Genomic DNA, 27,032 nt, shown 5'->3' with positions numbered 1-27,032 from the left:
AAATTTGAAATCATAAATAAAATGAAAAACCTGGAATTGAGAGACTAATGACAACTATGAATCTATTGTCGATAAAACCCATCGGGTTCACTAATATCCTTTAGGGAAGGAAATCTGCCATCCTTACCTGGTCTGACCTACATGTGACAGCAATGTGGTTGGCTCCCAACTGCCCTCTGGGAAATTAGGGATGGGTAATAAATGTTGGGCCAGCCAGTGATGCCCACATCTTGTGAATGAATATAAAATATTCCAGGAGTAAACGCCTGCAGATGCTGGAATCTGTCCTGAAAACAACCAAATGCTGGAGATCACAGCGGGTCAGGCAGCAGCCATTGAGAGAGACTGACTCTTCATCAGTCACTTACACGCTAAATGTTAGCTCGCTCACAGTCTCTTGGGGATTAATAATTTTAATCATTTAAATTATTAATAAACTTCCTTTTCCAATCCAGTTTTTCCTGTTACCTGCTGAACTTGATTTGGAGACGCAGGTGTTGGACTGGGGTGGACAAAGTTAAAAATTACACAACACCAGGTTATAGTCCAACAGGTGTAATTGGAAGCACTAGCTTTCAGAGCGCTGCTCCTTAGGCAGGTGGTCCTGGCGACCTGGTGAAGGAGCAGCGCTCTGAAAGTTAGTGCTTCCAAATTAACCTGTTGGACTATAACCTGGTGTTGTGTGATTTTGAACCCTGCTGTTTGTCTAGTGTTTTTTTAAAGTACGCTCCTCTTTTCAGTTAAAAATATGTAGGGGACTGGGCCTGTGTGGCATCACAGACCAAATGGACTTTCTGTGCAATATTAATACCCCTGATCCCATCCGTTAATAAACTGGCGCTTCTCTGTAAAATCTTAACCTCATAGCAACAGATTTTCCGCAGATTCAACTGGCGAATTGGAGGATTTCAGTATCTCTGACATTGAATCAAGACATTGGTCCGGGTGAACCATCAGGGAATCTGATCAGATCTTTGCAACTATTTCGTGCAGCCGGCTAAACGAACACGGGTTAAAGTGAGTCATTTCTGCAGACCGTGGAACCCTTTGAAGAGGAAGTCAAAGGCAGGGCACGACAGAATAAAAGCGGAGTATTGTTCAGGCAGAGTCACATACTCGTTGCAGAATGGACTCTCGTTGCCAGTACAGTACCTTCCAAAGGATTCTTCAGCCGACAGAAACGGGGTAAGAAATAAAAAGCTCCTCTTAAGATCCAGTAACAGAAACTTTTATTTGGAATAAAGCAGTGCATCTTGAAGAAAAAAAAAGTTATTTCACAAAAAAAGTAAAATTTTGCAATATAAACGCCACTGTTACAGCCTCTCTTCAGTAGTTTGTACAATTCTGCCACTTTAAGTTGGCTAACGTCATCATTTTCTTACTCCCTCTAATTTTTCTTCAGTAAGTTGTTACGCCTTAGCATATGGCAATCCAGCCTTGTTGTTTTTCCTTGATGCGGTGCCTTTATCGAGCCGCTTTAACTTGGTGAGGAGTCCTCACCAAAGTCTGAAATAAAATCAGAAAATGTTGGAAATGTTGAAGTGGTCAGGCAACGTTGCCTGAGGAGAAACAGGTCTGTCCCAGCACAAAACAGCATCCGGTCACCATCGCCTGCTTTTGTGGGATCTTCCTGTGCATGCCTGGTGCGTTGTGTTACCTTCATTGTGACAGTGACTACACGTCTGAATGAACCTCATTGAACGTAATTCACTTTGGAAAGCCCTAAGACTGTGCAAAACAACAAGTCTTTTTTTCTGTTCTTTGTTCACACTTGAAAATGATACATAATGATACCGTGTACAGGCAATAGATATAGGGTGAGATAAGTGAGAGAAATGATTTATATAGGGTGAAAGTGCATATGTTTGGCATATATGATACAGGGTGATATAAGGTGACATTAAGGTATTCCCCACGTGATGTTATATAAGATGTCATAGAGTCATAGAGATGTACAGCATGGAAACAGACCCTTCAGTCCAACCCAATCCAATCTAGTCCCACCTGCCAGCACCCAGCCCATATTCCTCCAAACCCTTCCTATTCATATATCCATCCAAATGCCTCTTAAATGTTGCAATTGTACCAGCCTACACCACTTCCTCTGGCAGCTCATTCCATACACATACTACTCTTTGTGTGAAAAAGTTGTCCCTTAGGTCTCTTTTATATCTTTCCCCTCTCACCCTAAACCTATGCCCCCTAGTTCTGGACTCCCTGACCCCAGGGAAAAGACTTTGCCTATTTACCCTATCCATATGGCCCTGCTAATGTATTAAACACATGATATATAGAAACATGGAATAAATGTGGAATTGTCAACTGAACCTCTACTTCAATCAATAGAAGTGGTACATTGTTGTTTGGAAGAATTTATCAATTTATTGGTCCCCCAGTGCTGAATTCTAAAATTCTTCCAATCCACAGGTTTCCAGCACGTTTTTAGCAGCCTAGTCCTTTGACCTAATACTGTCTTTAACTGCCATTGATAGTCAAAGCACTCTCCATTTTACCCTTAAAAATGTATATCTTTTTAAAACCAAGCATTTATTGCTTAAATATTTGCCAATGCCTATCTATAGTCAAACCTGTTAATGTAACTTTCCAATCCACTATAACCAACTTTCATCTCATGTTTTCAAAAATTACATTTGTTTCAATGGAAAAGCTCAGTTTCATACTGAGCCTACATCCTTTTTCAACTTTATGGCATATTCTGTCACATTATGATCACTATTCCCTAAAGGGTCTTTTACAACAAGATTTTTAGTAGCCCTTTCTCATTGCATAATATTAGCCCATGTCTTAGTTTGTCAACATATTTCTTGAGGAAATGCTGTAAAACACATTCCAGGAATTTGACTTTCACAAGATTGGTACCCATTAGATGTACCTGCCTTTCTGTAGATTAAAGTCAGCCCTCCACTCCCTCCGTTCCAACCCCAACCTCACTATCAAACCGGCAGACGAGGGAGGCGGGGTAGTTTGGCGCACCGACCTTTACACCGCTGAGGCTAAACGCCAGCTCGCGGACACCTCCTCCTACTGCCCCCTTGATCATGACCCCACCTCCCACCACCAAACCATCATCTCCCAGACCATCCATAACCTCATCACCTCAGGGGATCTCCCATCCTCCGCCTCCAACCTCATAGTCCCACAACCCCACACCGCCCGTTTCTACCTCCTGCCCAAAATCCACAAACCTGACTGCCCCGGCCGACCCATTGTCTCAGCCTGCTCCTGCCCCACCGAACTCATCTCTGCATACCTCGACACAGTCCTGTCCCCCTTAGTCCAAGAACTCCCCACCTACGTTTGGGACACCACCCACACCCTCCACCTCCTCCATGATTTTCGCTTCCCCGAACCCCAACACCTTATTTTTACCATGGACATCCAGTCCCTGTACACCTCCATCCCCCATCACGAAGGACTCAAAGCCCTCCGCTTCTTCCTTTCCCGCCGTACCAACCAGTACCCTTCCACAGACACCCTCCTTCGACTGACTGAACTGGTCCTCACCCTGAACAACTTCTCTTTCCAATCCTCCCACTTCCTCCAAACCAAAGGAGTAGCCATGGGCACCCGCACGGGCCCCAGCTATGCCTGCCTCTTCGTAGGATATGTGGAACAGTCCATCTTCTGCAGCTACACTGTCGCCACCCCCCACCTTTTCCTCCGCTACATCGATGACTGTATTGGCGCTGCCTCGTGCTCCCACGAGGAGGTTGAACAGTTCATCCACTTTACCAACACCTTCCACCCCGACCTCAAATTTACCTGGACCGTCTCAGACTCCTCCCTCCCCTTCCTTGACCTCTCCATTTCTATCTCGAGCGACCGAATCAACACGGACATTTACTATAAACCGACCGACTCTCACAGCTACCTAGACTACACCTCCTCCCACCCTGCCCCCTGTAAAAATGCCATCCCATATTCCCAATTCCTTTGTCTCTGCCGGATCTGCTCCCAGGAGGACCAGTTCCAAAACCGTACAACCCAGATGGCCTCCTTCTTCAAAGACCGCAATTTCCTCCCAGATGTGGTCAACGATGCCCTCCACCGCATCTCCTCCACTTCTCGCTCCTCCGCCCTTGAGCCCGCCCCTCCAACCGCCACCAGGACAGAACCCCATTGGTCCTCACCTACCACCCCACCAACCTCCATATACAGCGTATCATCCGCCGTCATTTCCACAACCTCCAAACAGACCCCACCACCAGGGATATATTTTCCTCCCCACCCCTATCAGCGTTCCGAAAAGACCACTCCCTCCTTGATTCCCTTGTCAGGTCCACACCCCCCACCAACCCAACCTCCACTGCCGGCATCTTCCCCTGCAACCGCAAGAAATGCAAAACTTGCGCCCACACCTCCCGCCTTACTTCCCTCCAAGGCCCCAAGGGATCCTTCCATATCTGCCACAAATTCACCTGCACCTCCACACACATCATTTACTGCATCCGCTGCACCCGATGTGGCCTCCTCTATATTGGGGAGACAGGCCGCCTACTTGCGGAACGTTTCAGAGAACACTTCTGGGACACCTGGACCAACCAACCCAACCACCCCGTGGCTCAACAGTTCAACTCCCCCTCCCACTCCACCAAGGACATGCAGGTCCTTGGACTCCTCCATCGCCAGACCATAGCAACACGATGGTTGGAGGAAGAGCACCTCATCTTCCGCCTAGGAACCCTCCAACCACAAGGGATGAGCTCAGATTTCTCCAGTTTCCTCATTTCCCCTCCCCCCACCTTTTTAACACTTCTGCAAATTCTGCAAATGATTTGCTGCTTTTTAATTTCATTCTCAACTTTGTTACTTCCCATAAAAAGCTTTTGTTTCTTTTGATCTGGATTCCCTCTAGAATTTGTAATTTCCCTGACAGGTTTAGTTGAAATTCATTCCAACAGCACAGGCAAATCTCCCCCTGGGATTCATGAGCTCCAGTTCTGATACATACCATGAGATTACATCGAGACAGCCACTCAATCAAATGCAGAATCAAGTTAAAATGTGCCAACCTAAGCGTCGTTAAAAACAACTAGACAAACAAATTCAGCAGGTAACAGGCAAAGCTTTGGACTGGAAAAGGAACTGTATTGATAATTTAAGTGATTAATATTATTACTCCCCGATAAACCAACCTAATATTACAAACACTAAAAGACAATGCAAATTTCATAAAGATAACTATAATTGTGAGGATTCTGGATTAGTGGTGCTGGAAGAGCACAGCAGTTCAGGCAGCATCCAAGGAGCTTCGAAATCGACGTTTCGGGCAAAAGCCCGTCATCAGGAATAAAGGCAGAGAGCCTGAAGCGTGGAGAGATAAGCTAGAGGAGGGTGGGGGTGGGGAGAAAGTAACATAGAGTACAATGGGTGAGTGGGGGAGGGGATGAAGATGATAGGTCAGGGAGGAGAGGGTGGAGCGGATCGGTGGAAAAGGAGATAGGCAGGTAGGACAAGTCCGGACAAGTCAAGGAGACAGTGCTGAGCTGGAAGTTTAGAACTAGGGTGAGGTGGGGGAAGGGGAGATGAGGAAACTGTTGAAGTCCAGATTGATGCCCTGGGGTTGAAGTGTTCCGAGGCGGAAGATGAGGCGTTCTTCCTCCAGGCGTCTGGTGGTGAGGGAGCGGCGGTGAAGGAGGCCCAGGACCTCCATGTCCTCGGCAGAGTGGGAGGGGGAGGTCCTGGGCCTCCTTCACCGCCGCTCCCTCACCACCAGACGCCTGGAGGAAGAACGCCTCATCTTCCGCCTCGGAACACTTCAACCCCAGGGCATCATTGTGGACTTCAACAGCTTCCTCATTTCCCCTTCCCCCACCTCATCCTAGTTTCAAACTTCCAGCTCAGCACTGTCTCCTTGACTTGTCTGGACTTGTCGAACCTGCCTATCTCCTTTTCCACCGATCCGCTCCACCCTCTGCTCCCTGACCTATCACCTTCATCCCCTCCCCCACTCACCCATTGTACTCTATGCTACTTTCTCCCCACCCCCACCCTCCTCTCGCTTATCTCTCCACATTTCAGGCTCACTGCCTTTATTCCTGATGAAGGGCTTTTGCCCGAAACATCGATTTCGAAGCTACTTGGATGCTGCCTGAACTGCTGTGCTCTTCCAGCACCACTAATCCAGAATCTGGTTTCCTACATCTGCAGTCATTGTTTTTACCTATATAATTGTGAGACTAAACCATATGAGGACTAGGGCTACATGTGAACAAGACACAGCCCATTTGGTCAGAACTTAAAATAATCTCAAATATCCCTTTGGAAATTCAGGAAAACCTTTTCCCCGGGCATCAGAAGAATGTGGGACTCACTGTCCAAGGAAGCAGTTGAGGTGAATCGCACTGATGTATTTAAAGAGGAAGTTAGATCAATGCACAAAGTAGACAGCGAAAGCAGTATATAGCGATGGGGAGGGGGATATGAAGAGGGAGTGGGAGGTGATTGGGGTGGAGTAGAAATGCTAATACGTACTCATTGGCTTGAATGGCCTATCTGTGTCAAGTCGACATGATAATAGCCTTCACCTTCCAGGAGATTCCAGAACCGTTGGTTGTACCTGGCAGTCTTCACTGCAACCTTGGGAAATCTGAGCTTTGGCTATGCCCTCGTCTACACCTCTCCTGTGATCCCAGAACTGCAGCAGTCTCCCGACCCACTGCTTCGACTCGATGACTACAAGGCCTCCTTTTTTGAGGTAATCAAAGGAAACAACTCATGTTTTCAGAAGAGGATTGTTATTTGTTAGAATGGGCTGTGTAGAGGGTGCTTTACTCTTTATTTAACCCCATGCTGTTCTTGTCCTGGGAGTGTTTGATGGGGAACATTGTAGAGGCAGCTTTACTGTTTCTCACCCCCTGCTAGCACACACACAGATACATGTTCAGATACACACACACACTCCCAAAATCAAGTAAAAAATGTGCCAACCTAAGAATAATGTGGCTAAAAAACACACATACACACATGCACACACAGACACACTCTCTCTCTCTCTCTCTCTGTGGCTACTATGGCTGGTGGGAAAGACTGGGAAGGCACTTCAATCGCCCCTGACCACAGGGGGAGCTCTGAGATGTTTGTTTTGGTTTGTCCAGGACTTGCTGCTCCTCGATCTTCCCTCTCCAGGAACATTCACCTGCTGCAGAGGCACAGACTGACTGGTTCACAACTTATACAATTCTCCGACTTACTGGTTAAACGCATAGGCTTCCAACAACTGGTGAGGGGAAAAACAGACCTCCTTCAGACATTATGTGATTGTTTTTCACTGCAGTGAAAAGCACAGCACGTCCCGTTTCGGAGGTTCAAACGCTTACGGCTAAATTGCTCACATCCAGAAGCTTCAAGCCAATCACATCGATGTTGGCAAGTAGGAGTGACAGTGGCGTAGTGATATTGTCAGTGGCAGAGCGATCCTGAACCCTGAGTTAATGTTCCAGGGATGTGGGTTCAAATCCTGTTAAGGCAGATGGTGAAATTAGAATGTATTAAAATTAGTTATGTAACCATTGTTGATTGCCATAAAAACCCATTTGCTTTGCCAATGTCCTGAAGGGAATCTGCCAACCTTACCTGGTCTGGCCTACATGTGACTTCAGACCTGTTACAGTCATACAGCATGGCAATAGGCCCTTCAGCCCGACTCCTCCATGCTGACCAACTTTCCCAAACTGAATTAGTCCCATTTGCCTGCTTTTGGCCCATGTCCCTCTAAACCTTTCCTATTTATGTACCTCTCCAAATGTCTTTTAAATGTTGTAATTGTACCAGACTCTATCACTTCCACTGGGAGTTTGTTCCATACACGTACCACCCTCTGCATGAAAAAATTACACCTTAGGTCCCTTTTATATCTTTCCCCTCTCACCCTAAACCTATGCCCCTCTAGCTCTGGACTTCCCGACCCCAGGGAAAATACCTTGTCTATTTACCCTATCCATGCCCCTCATGATTTTATAAACCTGGATAAGGTCACCCCTCAGCCTCCGATGCTCCAGGGAAAGCAGCCCAAGCCCCATTGACTCTGAACTGCCCTCTGGGGTGGAGCCACATGACGGAACAGAGGAAAAAAAGCTGGTCATCATTCCACAACCAATCAGTGACTTGTTGCTGGCGGAATCTCCCTGTGTACAGACCCCTGGCTCCAACTGGCCCACAGTAACCTCAGCTCTGCTTTTCCTTGATTCATAAAACAGTACTTTTCCCAATTCAGTCCATGACCATAACTACTGATAAATAATAAGATGTAGTGGTTACACCATCGATGTACTCCTGTGTGTGTTTCTCTCTACTCTTACAGTCCATCTTCACCTTGGGTGTTGTGTTTGGAGGCCTCACCACCATGCTCCTCAATGATCTCCTCGGGCGGAAGCTGACCATCATGCTGTCCAACGTGCCCTCTGTTTTGGGATTTGCCATCATGGGCAGTGCCCAGGCAGTGTGGATGTTGGACCTGGGTCGGGCATTGACTGGGATCGCAGGGGGAATGCTGTCAGGCACAGTTCCGGTAAGATGTGAACAGAAAATCGGGCATCGAGACACTGAGTGGCAGTTACTGAGATAGCACACTGCTGGCTGGGAGCATGGGGAAGAGAGGGAACGGCATTAGGGGTGGGGTGATATGGGGGTGTGTGGGACCTTTTTCCCACATCATGGGAGGGGGGGGGGGGAGCTCTCCGTGACCATTGAATGAATCCACACATTAGCAAGAGTGAGGAGCAGAAAAGATCAGAGCAAAGTGACACTGAGGCTAAGTACCATAAACCCCACCATGGACCCAATGGGCTGAATGGCCTGTTCAGGTGCTGGAAATACCAGGCTAATGCAGTCACCACAAGAAAGGTTGTGTTGGAAATGTTTTTTGAACCACTGCAGTCTGTGTGCTGTAGGTAGACCCACAATGCCTGTAAGGACGGAATTCCAGGATTTTGACCCAGCGACAGTGAAGGAACGGTGATATATTTCCAAGTCAGGATGGTGAGTGACTTGGAGGGGAACTTGCAAGGGGTGGTGTTGCCATGTACCAACTGCCATTGACCCTTGAGATGGAAGTGACTGTGGGGTCGGAGGGTGCTCTTGGATCCCTGTACTGTACTGCGGGCTCAAGAAACAAACATCAAGAATATACAGAGACGAAAGATACGATGGAGCATTGGAGGAGCAGGATCAAAGTGTGATCTTTATGAGGAACATTTGAAGAATCAGACTGACCCTATCGGAATCCACTCATGGGAGCAAGGAGTGAAACATTAAACCTGCCTGACACTTGCAGTGCCACACTAAGGGAGGGGCAGAGCTGAGGGAGTGCCGCACTGTCGGAGGGTCAGTGCTGAGGGAGTGCCGCACTGTCGGAGGGTCAGTGCTGAGGGAGTGCCGCACTGTCGGAGGGTCAGTGCTGAGGGAGTGCCGCACTGTCGGAGGGTCAGTGCTGAGGGAGTGCCGCACTGTCGGAGGGTCAGTGCTGAGGGAGTGCCGCACTGTCGGAGGGTCATTGCTGAGGGAGTGCCGCACTGTCGGAGGGTCAGTGCTGAGGGAGTGCCGCACTGTCGGAGGGTCAGTGCTGAGGGAGTGCCGCACTGTCGGAGGGTCAGTGCTGAGGGAGTGCCGCACTGTCGGAGGGTCAGTGCTGAGGGAGTGCCGCACTGTCGGAGGGTCAGTGCTGAGGGAGTGGGCACTGTCGGAGGGTCAGTGCTGAGAGAGTGCCGCACTGTCGGAGGGTCAGTGCTGAGGGAGCGCCGCACTGTCGGAGGGTCAGTGCTGAGGGAGCGCTGCACTGTCGGAGGGTCAGTGCTGAGGGAGCGCCGCACTGTCAGAGGGTCAGTGCCGAGGTAGTGCCGCACTGTCAGAGGGTCAGTGCTGAGGGAGCGGGCACTGTCGGAGGGTCAGTGCTGAGGGAGCACTGCACTGTCAGAAGTTCAGTGCCGAGGTAGTGCTGCACTGTCAGAGGGTCAGTGCTGAGGGAGCGGGCACTGTCGCAGGGTCAGTGCTGAGGGAGTGGGCACTGTTGGAGGGTCAGTGCTGAGAAAGGGATAAACTGAAATCTTCATTCCACTTTGTGTGTTATGTCACCACAGGGAACCCCCAGAATTCTCAGTCTGAGGAAGTTGAAAGTTATGCGGATATGTATGTGATCTCCCTGTGTGCTGTGTTGTCCATCCGAGCAGTAGGTCTAACCAGCAGCCCTGGGTTTGCTCAGATACAGGAGCCTGTGATTGTGCAGCAGGTACTGAAGGATTTTGTTCTTGTGTTGCAGGTATACATTGCGGAGATCTCCGTGACCAAGCTAAGGGGGAGAATGGGAGTTGGACCCCAGATCATGCTTGTACTTGGAACACTCCTGCTGTATGCACTCGGTGAGGAATTCCACAGTTTGGGAATGCTGCTTGCTGCAGAGGGATTCTGTCCACTGGCAATGAGAGGAATGTTTGTACTCAGTGGGATCATTCCCTGCTCCAATGCAAGAGCTCCGCTCAGAGGCCTACTCCAGGTCTGACAATTACACTTGGCCTGTCCATAAACGTTGGACTATATGGGCCTACTCCTGCTCCTTCGGCCTTTTGAGTCTGCCCCCACTACTCAATATCATCACCACTGGTCATCATCAAATGACCAAAGAGGTCGGGGATCAATGTGAAATCGTTCCATCCCTTTCCAATGCGTGACGGCAAGATTCCTGTTCAACCCTGGGATGGGGAGCACTGGAATCTCTTTGGGATTAGCTCCAGGCTTAAACATGCTCGTAAATGATAATGTTACCACAGCAACATGGTGCTCACTGTCACAAACAGCACAATCTGAGTGAATGGGAAAGGGGCTAATTCATCAGGATTGGAGGGAATAAGGAGGGACGGATTTGATGGTCCAAGTTGGTAGAGTTTGTGGGGATTATTGGGGGGAACGGGGTGGTAGGGGTGGGGTTGGTTGAGTTTGTGGGGATTATTGGGGGAAATGGGGAGGGAGGGGCGGGGTTGTTTGAGTTTGTGGGGATTATTGGGGGGAACAGGGAGGGAGGGGTGGGGTTAGTTGAGTTTGTGGGGATTATTGGGGGGAATAGGAAGGGAGGGGTGGTGTTGGTTGAGTTTGTGGGGATTACTGGGGGGAATGGGGAGGGAGGGGCGGATTTGGTTGAGTTTGTGGGGATTACTGGGGGAAGCCGTTGGTGATTAAAGAGTTAATTTAACATGGAATTGTTATTGTCCATCAGCCCTGGTCCTCTCCTGGCGATGGCTGGCTATTGTTGGTGCCTTTATCCCCACCCTCATGATCATTGTCATGTGCTTCATGCCGGAATCTCCTCGCTATTTAATCTCCAAACACCACTCCAGCGAAGCAATGGAGGCACTTGCCTGGCTTCGGGGTCCTGAGGCCAATTACCAACATGAGTATAGGGAGATCGAGGCTTCACTCAGCAGCAATGTAAGTTATTGTTTTATCTTCACTTTGCACTGAAATGTCATTGGGAGGCTTCACTGACTCTTTCCACTTTCAGGGATTGGTTCCACATAGGACACAGTTTCCATGGTAACCAAGTGCCCTCTGGTACTGAGCTCAAATGTGATTCTGTCACTCAGTTTACCCTCACCCAGCGATAGGTCACTCTCACCTTCACCCAGCGAGAGGTCACTCTCACCCTCACCCAGCGAGAGGTCACTCTCACCCTCACCCAGCGAGAGGTCACTCTCACCTTCACCCAGCGAGAGGTCACTCTCACCTTCACCCAGCGAGAGGTCACTCTCACCCTCACTCAGCGAGAGGTCACTCTCACCCTCACCCAGCGAGAGGTCACTCTCACCCTCACCCAGCGAGAGGTCACTCTCACCCTCACCCAGCGAGAGGTCACTCTCACCTTCACCCAGCGAGAGGTCACTCTCACCCTCACTCAGCGAGAGGTCACTCTCACCCTCACCCAGCGAGAGGTCACTCTCACCCTCACCCAGCGAGAGGTCACTCTCACCTTCACCCAGTGAGAGGTCACTCTCACCTTCACCCAGCGAGAGGTCACTCTCACCTTCACCCAGCGAGAGGTCACTCTCACCCTCACTCAGCGAGAGGTCACTCTCACCCTCACCCAGCGAGAGGTCACTCTCACCCTCACCCAGCGAGAGGTCACTCTCACCCTCACCCAGCGAGAGGTCACTCTCACCCTCACCCAGCGAGAGGTCACTCTCACCCTCACTCAGCGAGAGGTCACTCTCACCCTCACTCAGGGGTCACAGGCCAGTCCTGAACCTGTCACATTAAACCAATGAACATTCACAGAACAGAGGGTCAGTGGTCAGGTCCCACTTCAGAGACATGAAGCCAATGTCCAAACTCACATCATACCACCCTACTGAGGGAGCCCCGTCCTACTGAGGGAGTGCCGCACTGTTGGAGGGTCAGTACTGAGGGAGCAGGCACTGTCAGAGGGTCAGTGCTGAGGGAGCGTTGCATTATTGGAGGGTCAGTGTTGAGGGAGCAGGCACTGTCAGAGGGTCAGTGCCGAGGGAATGGGCACTGTTGGAGGGTCAGTGCCGAGGGAGCACCGCACTGTCGGAAGGTCAGTGCTGGGAGAGCAGACACCAGCGGGTCCGTACTGACGGAGGGCTACATCTGCTGTCAGAGCCAGAGACCTTTCACCAACTTTCCTGACCATCTTGCATCATTGAAATAAAATGCTGTCTGTGGGATTTTGCTTGTCTACCTTACCTATTGTGTTTCCATCATTATAGAAGTGCCCAGGCTTGCAACTTAGAACCGTAGAAAATAGGTGCAGGAGTAGGCCATTTGGCCCCTCAAGTCTGCACACCATTCAGTCTGATCATGGTTGACCATTGAGATCAATATCCTAATGCTACCCTCCCCACATCCACTTTCTGTGTGAGTTAATTCCACAAGCTCACCACGCTCTGGCTGAAGTTATTTCTCCTCATCTCAGTCCTAAAAGGTTTATCCCTTATCCTTTGACTATGATCCTGGTCTGGATATTCTCACAATCGGGAGCATCCTTCCTGCTTTTACCCTGCCTATTCCTGTTGGAACGTTATAGATTTATCTGAGATCTCCCTCATTCTTCTAAACTCCAGTGAATACAATCCAAACTGATTCAACCTCTCCTCATACATCAGAGTTGTCATCTGAGGAGTCAGTCTGGTAAGCATCACTGCACTTCCTCTATATCCTTTCTCATATAAGGGAATCAAAACTGCACACCATACTCCAGGTGTGATCTCACCAGAGGCCTGTATAATTGCGGAAAGACATCCCTGCTCCTTTACTCAAATCCTCTCACTGGGAAGGCCAACATCCCATTTGTCTTCTTTACTGCCTGCTCACTTACTTTCAGCAACTGGTGTATGAGGACACCCAGATCCTGTTGAACTTTCCCCCTCTCTCAATTTACAGGCAATAATCTGTCCTCCGGCTATTGCTACCAAAGTGGATAACCTCATACTGGTCCACATTATACTATATCAGCCATATATTTACTCACTTACACACTCACGTATCACTGCATCCTCCTCAAAGCTCACCCTCCCACCCAGCTTTGTGTCATCTGCAAACTTGTAGACATTATATTTAGTTCTGTCACCTAAATCATGAATATATATCATGAAGAGCCGGGGTCCAAGCACTGAAATCTGCACTACCCCTCTAGTCAATGCCTGCCATTCAATAAAGACCCATTTATTCCAATTTGTTGTTTCCTGTCTCCTAACCAATTGCCTGTCCATCTCTATACACTACTCCAGATTCCATTAGCTTTAATTTTACATGTTAATCTCTTATGTGGGACCTTATCAGAAAGCCTCTGAAAATCTAAATAAACCACATCCACCAGATCCCCCTCTCATCAACTCCATTTGTTGCATCCTCAAAGAATTCCCACTTTGCTGAGTTTGATTTCTCTTCCGTAAAACCATGTTTATTGTGTCTGATTCAACCAGTTTTCTGTTATAAGATCCTTGATAATGTACTTGAACATACTGCACTGGCTGTAATGATGAAAGGCTGCTCTGACTCTAGAATTGCAGGGTTTTTGTTTGCAGAGTGAGAATGTAACTCTATTCACCACTCAGGTCAGTCGGTTTTCATGTTCTGAATTAAGTCAACGTCACATCTACAAACCCATGCTAATTGCGGTCTTCATGAGGATCTTCCAGCAGTTCAGTGGAATCACCGTGTTCCTGGTCAACATGCAGATTATCTTTGACAGTACCGCTGTCATTCTGGTAAGTAGCAACCAAACAGCCAACACTCATCCAAATCCCACACCCAGGCATCTTTCAGATTTCAGCCTCCTGGCAGCATCAAGAGCTCCTGCCCAGCTCAAGCCCACTGTGAAAGTAATGCCAGGCACAACCATGAACCAACGATGGGCACCTTTCAGGTGAGACTGCAAACAAAACTGGAATCAGTGGGTTTCAAAGGGCAAACACTCTGCTGGTTGGAGTCATACTTGACACATACAAGGTGGCTCTGGTTGTTGGAGGTCAGTTATCTCAGCTCCAGGATATCTCTGCAGGAGTTCCTCAGGGTAGTGTCCTAGGCCCAACCATCTTCAGCTGCTTCATCAACAACCCTCCCTCCATCATAAGGTCAGAAGTGGAGATGTTCACTGATGATTAAAATGTTCACCACTCCTCAGATACTAAGCAGCCCATGTCCAAATGCAACAAGATCTGGACAATATCCAGGTTTGGGCTGACAGAGGGCAAGTAACATTCATGCCACACAAATGTCAAGCAATGACCATCTCCAATAAGAAACAATCTGACCAGTGCCCTTTGACAGTCAGTGGTGTTACCATCATTGGATCCCCCACTATCAACATCCTGGGGTTTACTATTGACCAAACACTCAACTGGACTCACCACATAAACACAGTGGCTACAAGAGCATGTCAGAGGCTAGGAATACTGCAGCAGAAAAAAAACTCACCTCCTGACTCCCCAAAACCTGTCTACCATCCACAAAGCACAAGTCAGGAGTGTGATGTATTACTCCCCATTTGCCTGGATGGGTGTAGCTCCAACAACACTCAAGAAGCTTGACACCATCCAGGACAAAGCAACCCACTTAATTGGCACCACATCCACAAACACCCACTCCCTCCACCACCGATTCTAAGTAGTAGCAGTGTGTGCTATCTACAAGATGCAGTGCCGAAATTCACCAAATATCCTTAGACTGTACCTTTCAATCCCATGTCCAATTCCGTCTAGAAGGACAAGGGCAGCAGATACATGGGAACATCACCCCCTGCAAGTTCCCCTCCAAGCCACTCCCCATCCTGACATTCAGTGTCACTGGGTCACAATCCCGGAATTCCCTCCCTAAGTGAATTGTCCCACAGCAAGTGGACTGCAGGGGTTCAAGAAGGGAGCTCACCCCCATCTTCTGTAGGGATGGGCAATAAATACTGGCCCAACCAGTGATCCCCATGTCCCCTGAATGTATGAAAAAGATAATGCAATGAGACCCTGTCTCATTGATCAGAATATTGGAATCATCCCAGAGCACGAATAGATCCCACTGTTCAGGCCATTTAACCCTCTGCCACATCATTAAAAACAGATTATCTTGGCTATTACCACTGCACTGTTTGGGATCCTGTAGTACATGTGTAGGCTGGCCTTTCTCTTATATTACACCAGTGACTACAAAGGTCTTTCGGGCGTTTTGTTGTGTTAAAAAGTGCAATCTAAGCTTGTCCTTTGTACTAAAGCAGAGGCCTGCTCTCAGGGTCCAGCTCTGATTGGTTAAAGACGGCAGCTTTCCTTTCTGCAGGGACCGCTGACATTCAGCTGGAGTTTTATGACGGTCCGACAGCTTTGTGGTGACTTTTACCACTTCCCAAATTTTTAATTTTGAAATTCTGGAACAGGCCAGCATGGGATTCGTTCTTTCCCTGGATGTTTAATCAGGGGTCATGGTTCCCAGCCCAGTAATATAACCCGCACACTGTCATACAGAAAGTGCCTGACAGTACTGTCATCACTGACTCACTGGGAGGATTGCTATCTCCAGTATTGTCCCAGTTCCCTGGTCACACCCAAAACTACAGCCAGTACTGTCCCAGAATAGGAATGTCGTAGCTTTCATCCTCTCTCTCTAAGATACCAACTGAGCGAGGAGCAGTGGAATGATAAATCATACTACCATCTGAACTAGGAGCAAGAGAACGCCATTCAGCCCCTCAAACCTGCTCCATCTTCAATAAACCAGAGTTGGCTCTTTGTAACTTAAAAGTCACATTCCCACTTGTCTCAAATGACCTTACACCCCCTAATCAAGAATCTATCCAATTCTGCTGTAATTTCTTGATCCTCCTGGGAGTTAGAATGAGAGGATATCTCTGTCTTTTCACTCTCTGGTACTTTACTCTCTCTCTACCTGACATACTGTCTCACTCTTCCCCTGCCTCTTCTGTTCTTTGTTACACTCATCCTCTCTGTCTGCACATCTCACTCTCTCTGCCTCTAACCCCTCTTTTCTCTGCTCCTCTCTCTCCACCTCTCCCCATTTTTCTCTCCCCTCTATCTCTCTCCCTGCCCCCTTCCTCCCACATTTCTCTCTCCCCCTTCTGTCTCTCCCCCGCCTCACGTACTAATGGAGGTTTGTTTTTATTAGGCAGGCTGTCAAGATGCAGTCCTTGTGGGGGCTATTCGATTTCTCTCTGTCTCAGTAGCTGCCTGGCTGATGGACAAAGCTGGAAGACGGAGACTTCTCTTTGTCTCAGGTAGAGTAGGGCAGGAGCTTCAACCGAACAAAATGCAATAGCCTGTTGTTCATCAGGAACTCAGCAAGCAGCAGAGAATGGGATTGAGGGATCCCACTTGGACAACATGGTGCTGCTGGGGGAGGGGTGGCATGCACTGAAATTGTTTTTTTTGCCTCTCTGGAGTTAGGCGAAAGGGAAATCAGCTGAGACTCCTGTTCTTGAACACTATCCTGATGGTACTCCGAGACAGGACAAGGCTCACCTGCAATGACCCATTGTCAATCGTCTGACAGTGAGACAGGAGACAGCACTGTCATCCTCTGTCTGTCCGACTCTGTGATTCTGCTGTTCCGAGATCTGGGTGAGGGTTTGTCCTGACATTCTGAACAATTTGCACCACACATCAGTCACAAAAACTGCCTAACTCCCAGTGAAAAGACCAGGTGGTTAATACAAAGCCACAAGACTCTGAGCCCAATTCTGAGGTTGTTCTGACAATCAGTGAATGCTGGGACTCTATTGTTTGAAATAACTCTCAATGTTTGAACATTTTTTGATAAGACAATTGCTAACTGTCCTGAACTATTGGCTTTGGTACAAACGGAATGGTCACTGCGGGTGGTAATTGGAATGGGACTGGAGTCACGTGGAAGTCATTTCCTCTCCTGAAGGATACACAGGATCCAGTGGGTTCTATGAAAACCTGATCGCATCAGGGTCCTGATTTCAGTTTGTTAATCAGATACCATGATAATATCCCTTGGTACATTAATCCAGAAATGTAGCCAGCAAGCTGCCCATAGCTAGCCCAATCCACATCCCCATCATTGATAGTGAAACCACCAAAGAAACTGACTGACCTCTCTCCTCCTCCTCCTCCCCCTGCCAGGTGTCATCATGTCTATCTCAACATTGAGTCTTGGAGTCTATGTCAAACTGGATGAATTCAAATATAATCATACCAGCATCAATGCTTCCTTTGAAAATATGGCCCACTTAACAGCTCAGCATTTACTTCAGCACAAAACGACAAACTGGTTAACCATCATTCCCCTCATCAGTGTCATGGTTTTCATTTTTGGTAAGTTCAACTGTAAGTATTTGATGGAAGACGGTAGAGGGAGCTTTACTCTGTATCTAACTCCGTGTTGTCCCTGTCCTGGGAGTGTTTGATAGGGACAGATAGAGTGGAACCTTCTCAACTTGCACCCAATGCAAGTATACTCTTCCCACTTAAGTGAGAATATTCCAGGTGCAGTGTCCTCAAGGCCTGCAGTGTTATCCCAGGGATTCCCTGTTTTATACGCCATTTCTTGCTCAATAAGGATTAACATTCCATTTGCTTTCCTAAATATTTGCTGAACATCCAAATGGGTAACTAGCTTTTTTAAATGAAACCTCAGAACACACCGATGCCTCTGCTCTTTAGAGTTGTGTAGTCTCCCTCTCTTGCTCTATTTATTCTTCCTACCAAGGTGAACAACTTCCAATGTTTCCACATTGTATTCCATCTTGCAAATTTTCAGCCAATTCCTGAACCTATTTACTTCCCTTTAGACTCTTTACATTCTCTTCACAATTTACTTTCCTACTTACTTTGGTTTCACAAGCAAATGTAGAATGGCCGTTCATTCAAGTTATTAATAAATAGTTGGGACCCCAACACTGCTCCCTGCAGTAAACTATTTAGAACAAAGAAAATTACAACACAGGAACAGGCCCTTTGGCCCTCCAAGCCTGTGCTAATCCAGAATCTATACCTAAATGAGTTGTCTATTTTCTAAGTGTCTGAATCCCTCTGCTCCCTATTCATGTATTTCTCTAGATATATCTTAAATGATGCTATCGTGTCCACCTCTACCAGCTCCCCGGCAAGGCGTTCCAGGCACCCACCACTCTCTGAGTAAAGAACTTTCCATGCACTTCTCCCCCTCACCTTGAACTTGTGACCCCTAGTAATTGAGTCCCCCCCACTCTGGGTAAAAGCTTCTTGCTATCTACATGATTTATTTAATGATTTTGTAGATCTCAATCATGTCCCCCCTCAACCTCCATCTTTCTAATTAAAATAATCCTAATCTACTCAACCTCTCTTCATAGCCAGTGCCCTCCATACCAGGCAACATCCTGGTGAACCCCCTGAATGCCCTGTCCAAAGCATCCCCATCATTTTCATTGTGGTGACCAGAACTGTACACAATACACCAAATGTGGCCAAACCAAAGTCCTATACAGCTGTAACATGACCCGCCAACTCAATACCCTATCCAATGAAGGGAAGCATGCCGTATGCCTTTTTGACCACTCTATCGCGTTGCCACCTTCAGGGTACAATAGACCTGAAAACCCAGATTGCTCTGTACATCAATTTTCCCCAGGTTGTTTCCATTTACTGTATAGTTCGTTCTTGAATGGGATCTTTCAAAGTGCATCACCTCACATTTGCCTGGATTGAACTCCATCTGCCATTTCACAGCCCAGCTCTCCAATCTATATTCTGCTGTATTTTCTGACAGTCCCCTTCACTATCTGCTAATTCAATAATCTTAGTGTCATTTGCAAACTCGCTAATCAGACCACCTACACCTTCCTCCAGATCATTTATGTATATCACAAACAACAGTGGTCCCAACATTGATCTCTGTGGAACACCACTGACCACAGTTCTCCATTTTGAGAAACTCCCTTCCACTACTACTCTCTGTCTCCTGTTGCCCAGCCAGTTCTCTATCCATCTAGCTAGTACACTTTGGACCTCATGTGACTTCACCTTCTCCATCAGCTTACCATGGGAAACCTTATCAAATGCCTTACTGAAGTCCATGTATATGATTTCTTTAGCCCTTCCCTCATCAATCAACGTTGTCTATTAGGTTGGTAAGACATGACCTTCCCTGCACAAGAACATGTTGCCTATCACTGATAAGCCCATTTTCTTCCAAATGTAAATAGATCCTATCCCTCAGTATCTTCTCCAGCAGCTTCCCTACCACTGACCTCAGGCTCACCAGTCTATAATTACCTGGATTATCCTTGCTGCCCTTCATAAACAGGGGGACAATATTAGCTATTCTCCAGTCCTCCGGGACCTCACCCATGTTTAAGGGTGCTGTAAAAATATCTGTTAAGGCCCCAGCTATTTCCTCTCTTGCTTCCCTCAGTAACCTGGGGTAGATCCCATCTGGACCTGGGGAGTTGTCCACCTCAATGCCTTCTAGAATACCCAACACTTACTCCCTCCTTATGCCAACTTGATCTAGAATAATCAAACATCTATCCCTAACCTCAACATCCGCCATGTCTCTCTCCTCGGTGAATACCACTGCAAAGTACTCATTAACAATCTCACCTATTTTCTCGGACTCCACACATAACTTTCCTCCTTTGTCCTTGAGTGGGCCAACCCTTTCCCTAGTTACAATCTTGCTCCTTATATATGAATAAGAGGCTTTGGGATTTTCCTTAACCCTATTTGCTAAAGATATTTCATGACCCCTTTGTGCCCTTGTAATTTGTTTCAGATTGGTCCTAATTTCTGGATATTCTTCCAAAGCTTTGTCTGTTTTCAGTCGCCTATATTTAATGTATGCTTCCTTTTTCCTCTTAGCTAGTCTTACAATTTCACTGTCACCCATGGATCCCTAATCTTGCCATTTAAAAGCCTCCCACATGCCAAAAGTGGATTTACTTTCAAACTGCAGCTCCCAATCCACATTCCCCAGCTCCTGCTGAATTTTGCTATAGTTAACCTTCTAGTAGAAAGTGAGCACTGCAGATGTTGGAGATCAGAGCTGAAAATGTGTTGCTGGAAAAGCGCAGCAGGTCACGCAGCATCCAAGGAGCAGGAGAATCGACGTTTCGGGCATGAGCCCTTCTTCAGGAATGAGGAAAGTGTGCCCAGCAGGCTAAGATAAAAGGTAGGGAGGAGGGACTTGGGGGAGGGGCGTTGGAAATGCGATAGGTGGAAGGAGGTTAAGGTGAGGGTGATTGGCCGGAGTGGGGGTGGGGGCGGAGAGGTCAGGAAGATGATTGCAGGTTAGGAAGGTGGTGCTGAGTTCGAGAGTTGGGACTGAGACAAGGTGGGGGGAGTGGAACTGAGGAAACTGGAGAAATCTGAGTTCATCCCTTGTGGTTGGAGGGTTCCTAGACGGAAGATGAGGCGCTCTTCCTCCAGCCGTCATGTAGCTATGGTCTGGCGATGGAGGAGTCCAAGGACCTGCATGTCCTTGGTGAAGTGGGAGGGGGAGTTGAAGTGTTGAGCTATGGGGTGGTTGGGTTGGTTGGTCTGGGTGTCCCAAAGGTGTTCTCTGAAACTCTTCCTTTCAGGCAGCATGGTGGCTCAGTGGTTAGTACTTCTGCCTCACAGCACTAGGAACCCAGGTTCAATTCCATCCTCAAACAGCTGTCTGTGTGGAGTTTGCACATTTTCCATGTGTCTGTGTGGGCTTCCTCTGGGTGCTCTGGTTTCCTCCCACAGTCTGAAGATGAGCAGGTTAGATGAATTGGCCACACTAAATTGCCCATAGTCGTCAAGGATATGTAGGTTAGATGCATTCGTCAGGGTTAGATGTAGGAGAATGGGTCTAGGTGGACTTGTTGGGCTGAAGGGCCTGTTTCCACACTGTAGGGATTCTATGACCACTCTCATCTTTGTCCACGAGTATTCTAAAACTTACAGAATTGTGATCACTATTCCCAAAGTAATCCCCTACTTAAACTTCCACCACCTGGCTAGGCTCACTCCCCCACACCAGGTCCAGTATGGCTCCTTCCCGAGTTGGACCATTTACATACTGCTCCATAAAACTCTCCCGGATACACCTCACAAATTCTGCTCCATTGAGACCTCTAACACTAAGTGAATCCCAGTTAATGTTGGGAAAATTAAAATGTCGTCTCACAAACCACCCTGTTGCTCCTACATGTTTTGGACCAGTATCTCTCACGTGCTGTTGGGAGGCCTGTAGTACAGCCCTAACATTGTAACCACACCCTTCCTATTTCTGAGCGCTACCCATTTGCCTTACTCCTGGAGTCCTCCATAGGGCCCTCCTTCCGCACAGCTGTGATATCCTCTGTGGCCAGTTATGCAACTCCTCCACCCCTTTTACCACCCTCTCTTTCCCGCCTGAAGCATCTATATCCTGGGATACCTAATTGCCAATCATGCCCTTCCCTCCACAGCTTGCTAACGTGCAGTCCTCCGTCAGCCAATTAATATATCACCCCCAATATCTGAGCTCTTATCTTGCATTTTAATTTTGGATTTATTATCTTTAGTATGGAGCCTTTTGCCGAAGCATTGGGTTTGTAAATTGCCTCCATGTGGTTGAACTTTTCCCTTTTGACCCGTGTATACAGGTTATGCCTTGGGCTGGGGACCAATCACCTGGCTGATGATGTCGGAGATCCTTCCACTCAAAGTCCGTGGATTCGCATCAGGCTTGTGTGTGGTTGTCAGTTGGGTCACAGCCTTCATCTTAACAGAATTCTTCTTACAAGTCAAGGTTGGTTTTTCTTTATTATCTTTGCGTACACTTTTCCTCAGTGCCTGATTTATTTTCTTGCTCAGAATTAGCCAAAGATTTACTCCACCTACATTTTCGATGTATCTCCTGAGAGATGACATGACTGTTTGTGAAATGATATTCATAGAAACTAGAAGCAGGCCAGTCAGCCCATCAAATCTACTCCACCGTTCAACATGATCAGTTCCCTGTTCCCACTTTCTCTCCATACCCTTTATCCCTGAGAACTAACTCCCTCCTGAAAACGTTCAATGTTTTGGCCTCAACCACTTTCTGCAGTAGAGAATCACAAAGAATTGCTCCCCACTCTCTGTGGGGGAAGACATTTCTCCTCTTCTCAGTCCTAAATACCTACCCCATATACTTTAGACTGTGACTTTTGGTTTTGGATTTCCCAGTCATCAGGAACATCCTTCCTATGATTATCCGGTCTAATCCTGTTAGAATGTTATAAGTTTCTAGAAGATCCCTCTTCATTCTTTTGAATTCCAGCGAACACAGTCCCAACTAATCCAGCCGACCAATGTGGTAGGATATGGGATGGAAGAGACTATTTAATCTGGATGTAGGTTTGCTCACTGAGCTGGAAGGTTCATTTTCAGATGTTTTGCCACCATACTAGGTAACATCTTTATGGGTGGCACTGCTGCCTCACAGCGCCAGAGACCCGGGTTCAATTCCCACCTCAGACAACTAACTGTGTGGAGTTTGCACGTCCTCCCCGTGTCTGCTTTGGTTTCCTCCCACAATCCAAAGATGTACAGGCCAGGTGAATTGGCTATGCTAAAATTGCCCGTAGTGTTAGGTAAGGGGTAAATGTAGGGGTATGGGTGGGTTACGCTTCGGCGGGGCGGTGTGGACTTGTTGGGCTGAAGGGCCTGTTTCCACACTGTAAGTAATCTAATCTAATCTTCAGTGAGCCTCCGGACGAGGCATTGCTGATGATTCCTGCTTTCAACTTATATGTTCTGGTTTCTTTGGGTTGGTGATGTCATTTCCAGTTCTTTTTCTCAAGGGGTGGTAAATCGGGTCCAAGTCAATGTGTTTGTTAATAGAGCTCCACTTGGAATACCATACTTCTAGGAATTCCCATGTGTGTCTCTGTTTGGCTTGTCCTAGGATGGAATGTGTTGTCCCAGTCGAAGTGTATCTGTACGTAAGGATACTAGTGAGAGAGGGTCATGTTGTTTTGTGGCTAGTTGATGTTCATGTATCCTGGTGGCTAGTTTTCTGCCCATTTGTCCAATGTAGTGTTTGTTACAGTCCTTGCAAGGTATTTTGTAAATGACATTAGTTTTGCTTGTTGTCTGTATAGGGTCTTTCAAGTTCATTCGCTGCTGTTTTAGTGTGTAGGTGGGTTTGTGGGCTACCATGATGCCAAAAGGTCTGAGTAATCTGGCAGTCATTTCCCAGATGTCTTTGATGTAGGGGAGAGTGGCTAGAGTTTCTGGATGTGTTTTATCTGCTTGTTTGGGTTTGTTGCTGAGAAATCGGTGGACTATATTCATTGAGTACCCGTTCTTTTTGAATACGTGGTATAGGTGATTTCCCTCTGCTCTGCGCAGTTCCTCTGTGCTGCAATGTGTGTTGGCTCGGTGGAATAACGTTCTAATGCAGCTTCGTCTATGGATTTTGGGGTGATTGCTTCTGTAGTTCATTTGGTCCAGATGTGTTAATTTCCTGGAGACGCTGGTTTTAAGTTCCCCATTGGCTGTTTACGCTACTGTGACATCTCGGAATGGCAGTTTGTTGTTGTTTTCCTCCTCTTTAGGGAATTTTATGCCAGTAAGGGTATTATTTATGGTCTTGAAGGTTTCCTCTAACTTGTTTTGTTTGTCATCACCAAAGATGACATCTACATTGCAGACCCAAAGTTTGGGTTGGATGGTTGGCAGAGCTATTTATTCGAGTCTCTGCATTACTGCCTCTGCTAAGAACCCTGATATCGGAGATCCCATGGGTGTTCTGTAGGTTTTGTTGTTGAAGGTGAAGTGTGTGGCAAGGCATAGGTGCACTAGCTTGACGATACTGTCCTTGCTGATGAAGTTGGTGGAGTTTGGTGTATGTGTCTTTGGGTTTTCTAATAGTGTAGTCAGTGTTTTCTTTGCCAGGTTAATGTTGAGTGATGTGAACAGGGCTGTTAGATCAAAGGTGACCATTATTTCACCCTCTTCTATCTTAGTGTCTTTGATGGTCTTCAGGAATCCTTGGATGGAGTGGTGTGAGCCTTCTACTAAGTGTTTTAGTCTTTGGTCTAGCTCCTTGGCCAGTCTGTAAGTAGTGTTCCAGGTAGTGAGACTATGGGTCTGAGGGGGGCTCTTGGTTTGTGAAGTTTGGGTAATCTGTAGAAGTGTGGTGTGTTGGATCCATTTTCTGGAAGTCTGTCTTATTTATTTCTCCAGATTTTTGAAGATTTTTTGAGTAGGGCTGTGATTCTGTTCTCTAGTTGTGGGGTCAGGTCTGTCGCCACTTGTTGGTAAATATTAGTATCTGCAAGTAGTGCTTTCACTTTTTCAATGTAGTCTCTTTGGGTTAAAATGACTGTCAAGCATCCTTTACCTGCAGGTAGGATAACAACGTTTTTATCTTTTTAAGTCTTTCTAGTGCTGTCCTTTTTGGTGTATTGAGTGTGCTTCCTTCCTTTTTCTGCTTAATGGTGCGACTACCTGTCTGATAGTTTGCTGGGTTTCTTCTGCAAGTTGGTTGTCTTTCAGTGTTGTTTTTAATGCTGTGAAGAAATCTTCCTTGTCTTCATGCTGGACGTTGTAACTTAACGCTCTAAGTTGGCTTTTTCAGTGTCGGTCAGATAAGTTTTTTATCCATGCTTCTGTATTGTCAGTGTTGTTACTTTGTGTAAGTTTGCCTAGTTTTTTTTTGCAGGTCTAGTTTTTTCATATCTATGGCTTATTGTACTGTGTCTGTCCATTCATGGTCTGTTACATGAGTGAGTAAAGAGTTTTGGTGCAAAATGTCCTGATTATATTTACAGAGTCTGTTGTGGGCATCATTAATCATTTCTCTAAGCATTCTGCAGCCATTTTGCTTTGTTAGTCTTATGGCCAGTGGGGTGTTAAGGGGAGGTTTATATTGAAGACATTTAGGTAGTACCTGCTTCCTTAGGCATTCATGTTCGCAAGTGGCACACTGTCAGCTGGCATTCGTTTCCCATTTTCGGGCCAGTTTTAGCATATCGCACCCATAGGTCTTAGCGAGTTTTGAGAAGATTTGTAGCTCAGGTTGAGTTCTGGAGGTAGGTTTCTGATGAAGGACTTTTGGCCGAAACATCGATTTTCCCACTCCTCAGACGCTACCTGCCCGCTGTGCTTTTCCAGCATCACGCTAATCTCCACCATCTGCATTACTCACTTCCCACTATTTCCTGCAGTGCAGCAGTTACTTTTCTTTTCTGTAAATGAAGTTGTGGAAGTTTTTCCTTCTAATGTTCACTTTTTTGCTCTTTTATCCTGCTTATCAGACTCTCAAGGGTTAAACATTGTACAGCTTGTATGAAAGCTGCTGATCACAACAGGAGCAAAGACAGAACTTGAAACCTTGTCCTTTCTTTTCCAGCATACCTTTGGACTTGCTGTCCCCTTCTTGTTCTTCTGTGCAGTATCCATCCTGGGAATAATATTTACTGCTTTCTGCATTCCTGAAACAAGGAAGAGGACCTTGGAACAAATTCAAGACATGTTCCAGAACCCGAAAGCACCCAGAGTTGTTGAGAACAACTGACAAGGAAAAATAAAACTTTGAAAAACTGAAGTCCCACCATTAATCCTCCTCATTGTTCACTGAAGCTACAAGGATAGACTAATCCTGCTGGACTCTGATTTTATTTAACATTTACACAGATGGCTCACAGGTAAATGTAGATACAATTTCTATGCCCCTCCATTGTCCCCACCAAACACTCCCAGGACAGTGACAGCATGGGGTTAGATACAGAGTAAAGTTCCCTCTACACTGCCCCCATCAAACACACCCCGGACAGGAACAGCAAATGGTTAGATTTGGAGGAAAGGCCTCTCTGCACTGTCTTCAAACATTCCCAGCATGGGTAATATTATAGAAAAGCCTCTAGAACAGTTCATATTCTCCAGTGAGACAATTCCAAAATCACTTCTTTCAGAGGCTACACAACACTGAAGATGTCACCCAGAAGGGAGACTAAATGTTTGCAAGAAAATCAACCAACTCAGCGAACCAACCAACAACTACATCCAAAACATGCGGAGGGAACAGATGTGTTGGTTTGAATAGTTCTTTTTCCTCAGTGACAATTCACTGAAGTTAGACAAAGGCTTTGTATCGTCAAGCCACAGTTAGCATATATACAGCTCGAAGGTGCTGCTGATGAATACGAGTCTTTTGATAGGGAGGGTGTTTAAAAGGTTGCCTTCATAAGTGTATTTGCTAACTGTAACTAAACATGCACTTTTAAAATTGCACACATTTATGTTTGTAAATACATACAGAATCTCTTCTGCAGGTATTACTGTTTTATATGGGAGTATGAATTACTGATGCAAAATTAAATATATCTGAAGAAAAACTCCATGTTCTCAATGAAGAGTCCATTTAATATTCTTCACCAGAATGAAACTATAAGTTCTATATAAAGAATAACAGATACCCAAGAGTGAGTTACAGACTGGAATCTAAATGAGGAGTTATGGGGTGGTTTATATATAGAACAACAGATACCTGGGAGGGAGTTACAGACTGGGATTAAATCCACTCTAAGTGACTATAACTCTGCTGTATCCAGTTACGTT

At 46.8% G+C, this 27,032-nt stretch overlaps 2 protein-coding genes across 5 annotated transcripts in view; both read left to right on the top strand.

The window, feature by feature from the left end:
* Positions 1–1,095: 1,095 nt before the first annotated feature.
* On the top strand, positions 1,096–26,803 carry slc2a6 (solute carrier family 2 member 6). The gene is made up of 10 exons (XM_072566049.1): positions 1,096–1,185; positions 6,556–6,718; positions 8,324–8,530; positions 10,277–10,376; positions 11,228–11,439; positions 14,082–14,234; positions 16,636–16,744; positions 17,616–17,807; positions 22,088–22,233; positions 25,825–26,803. Exons 1-10 carry the CDS (start codon positions 1,127–1,129, stop codon positions 25,987–25,989), a joined length of 1,506 nt encoding a protein of 501 aa, XP_072422150.1. The 5' UTR covers positions 1,096–1,126; the 3' UTR covers positions 25,990–26,803.
* The window catches only part of rexo4 (REX4 homolog, 3'-5' exonuclease), a 133,441-nt gene continuing 116,133 nt past the window's right edge, over positions 9,725–27,032 (top strand). For 2 of the 4 annotated variants that reach the window (XM_072566055.1, XM_072566050.1), the window contains exon 1: positions 9,725–9,773. The gene's annotated coding sequence lies outside the window, so the exon portion shown is untranslated. Of the gene's footprint in view, positions 9,840–27,032 lie in introns of all 4 variants that reach the window. The other 2 variants (XM_072566051.1, XM_072566052.1) reach the window with 2 other exon arrangements.

The sequence above is a fragment of the Chiloscyllium punctatum genome, chromosome 49, assembly GCF_047496795.1.
Source record: "Chiloscyllium punctatum isolate Juve2018m chromosome 49, sChiPun1.3, whole genome shotgun sequence".
NCBI lineage: Eukaryota > Metazoa > Chordata > Chondrichthyes > Orectolobiformes > Hemiscylliidae > Chiloscyllium > Chiloscyllium punctatum.
This window is presented reverse-complemented; position numbering and strand designations above follow the sequence as displayed.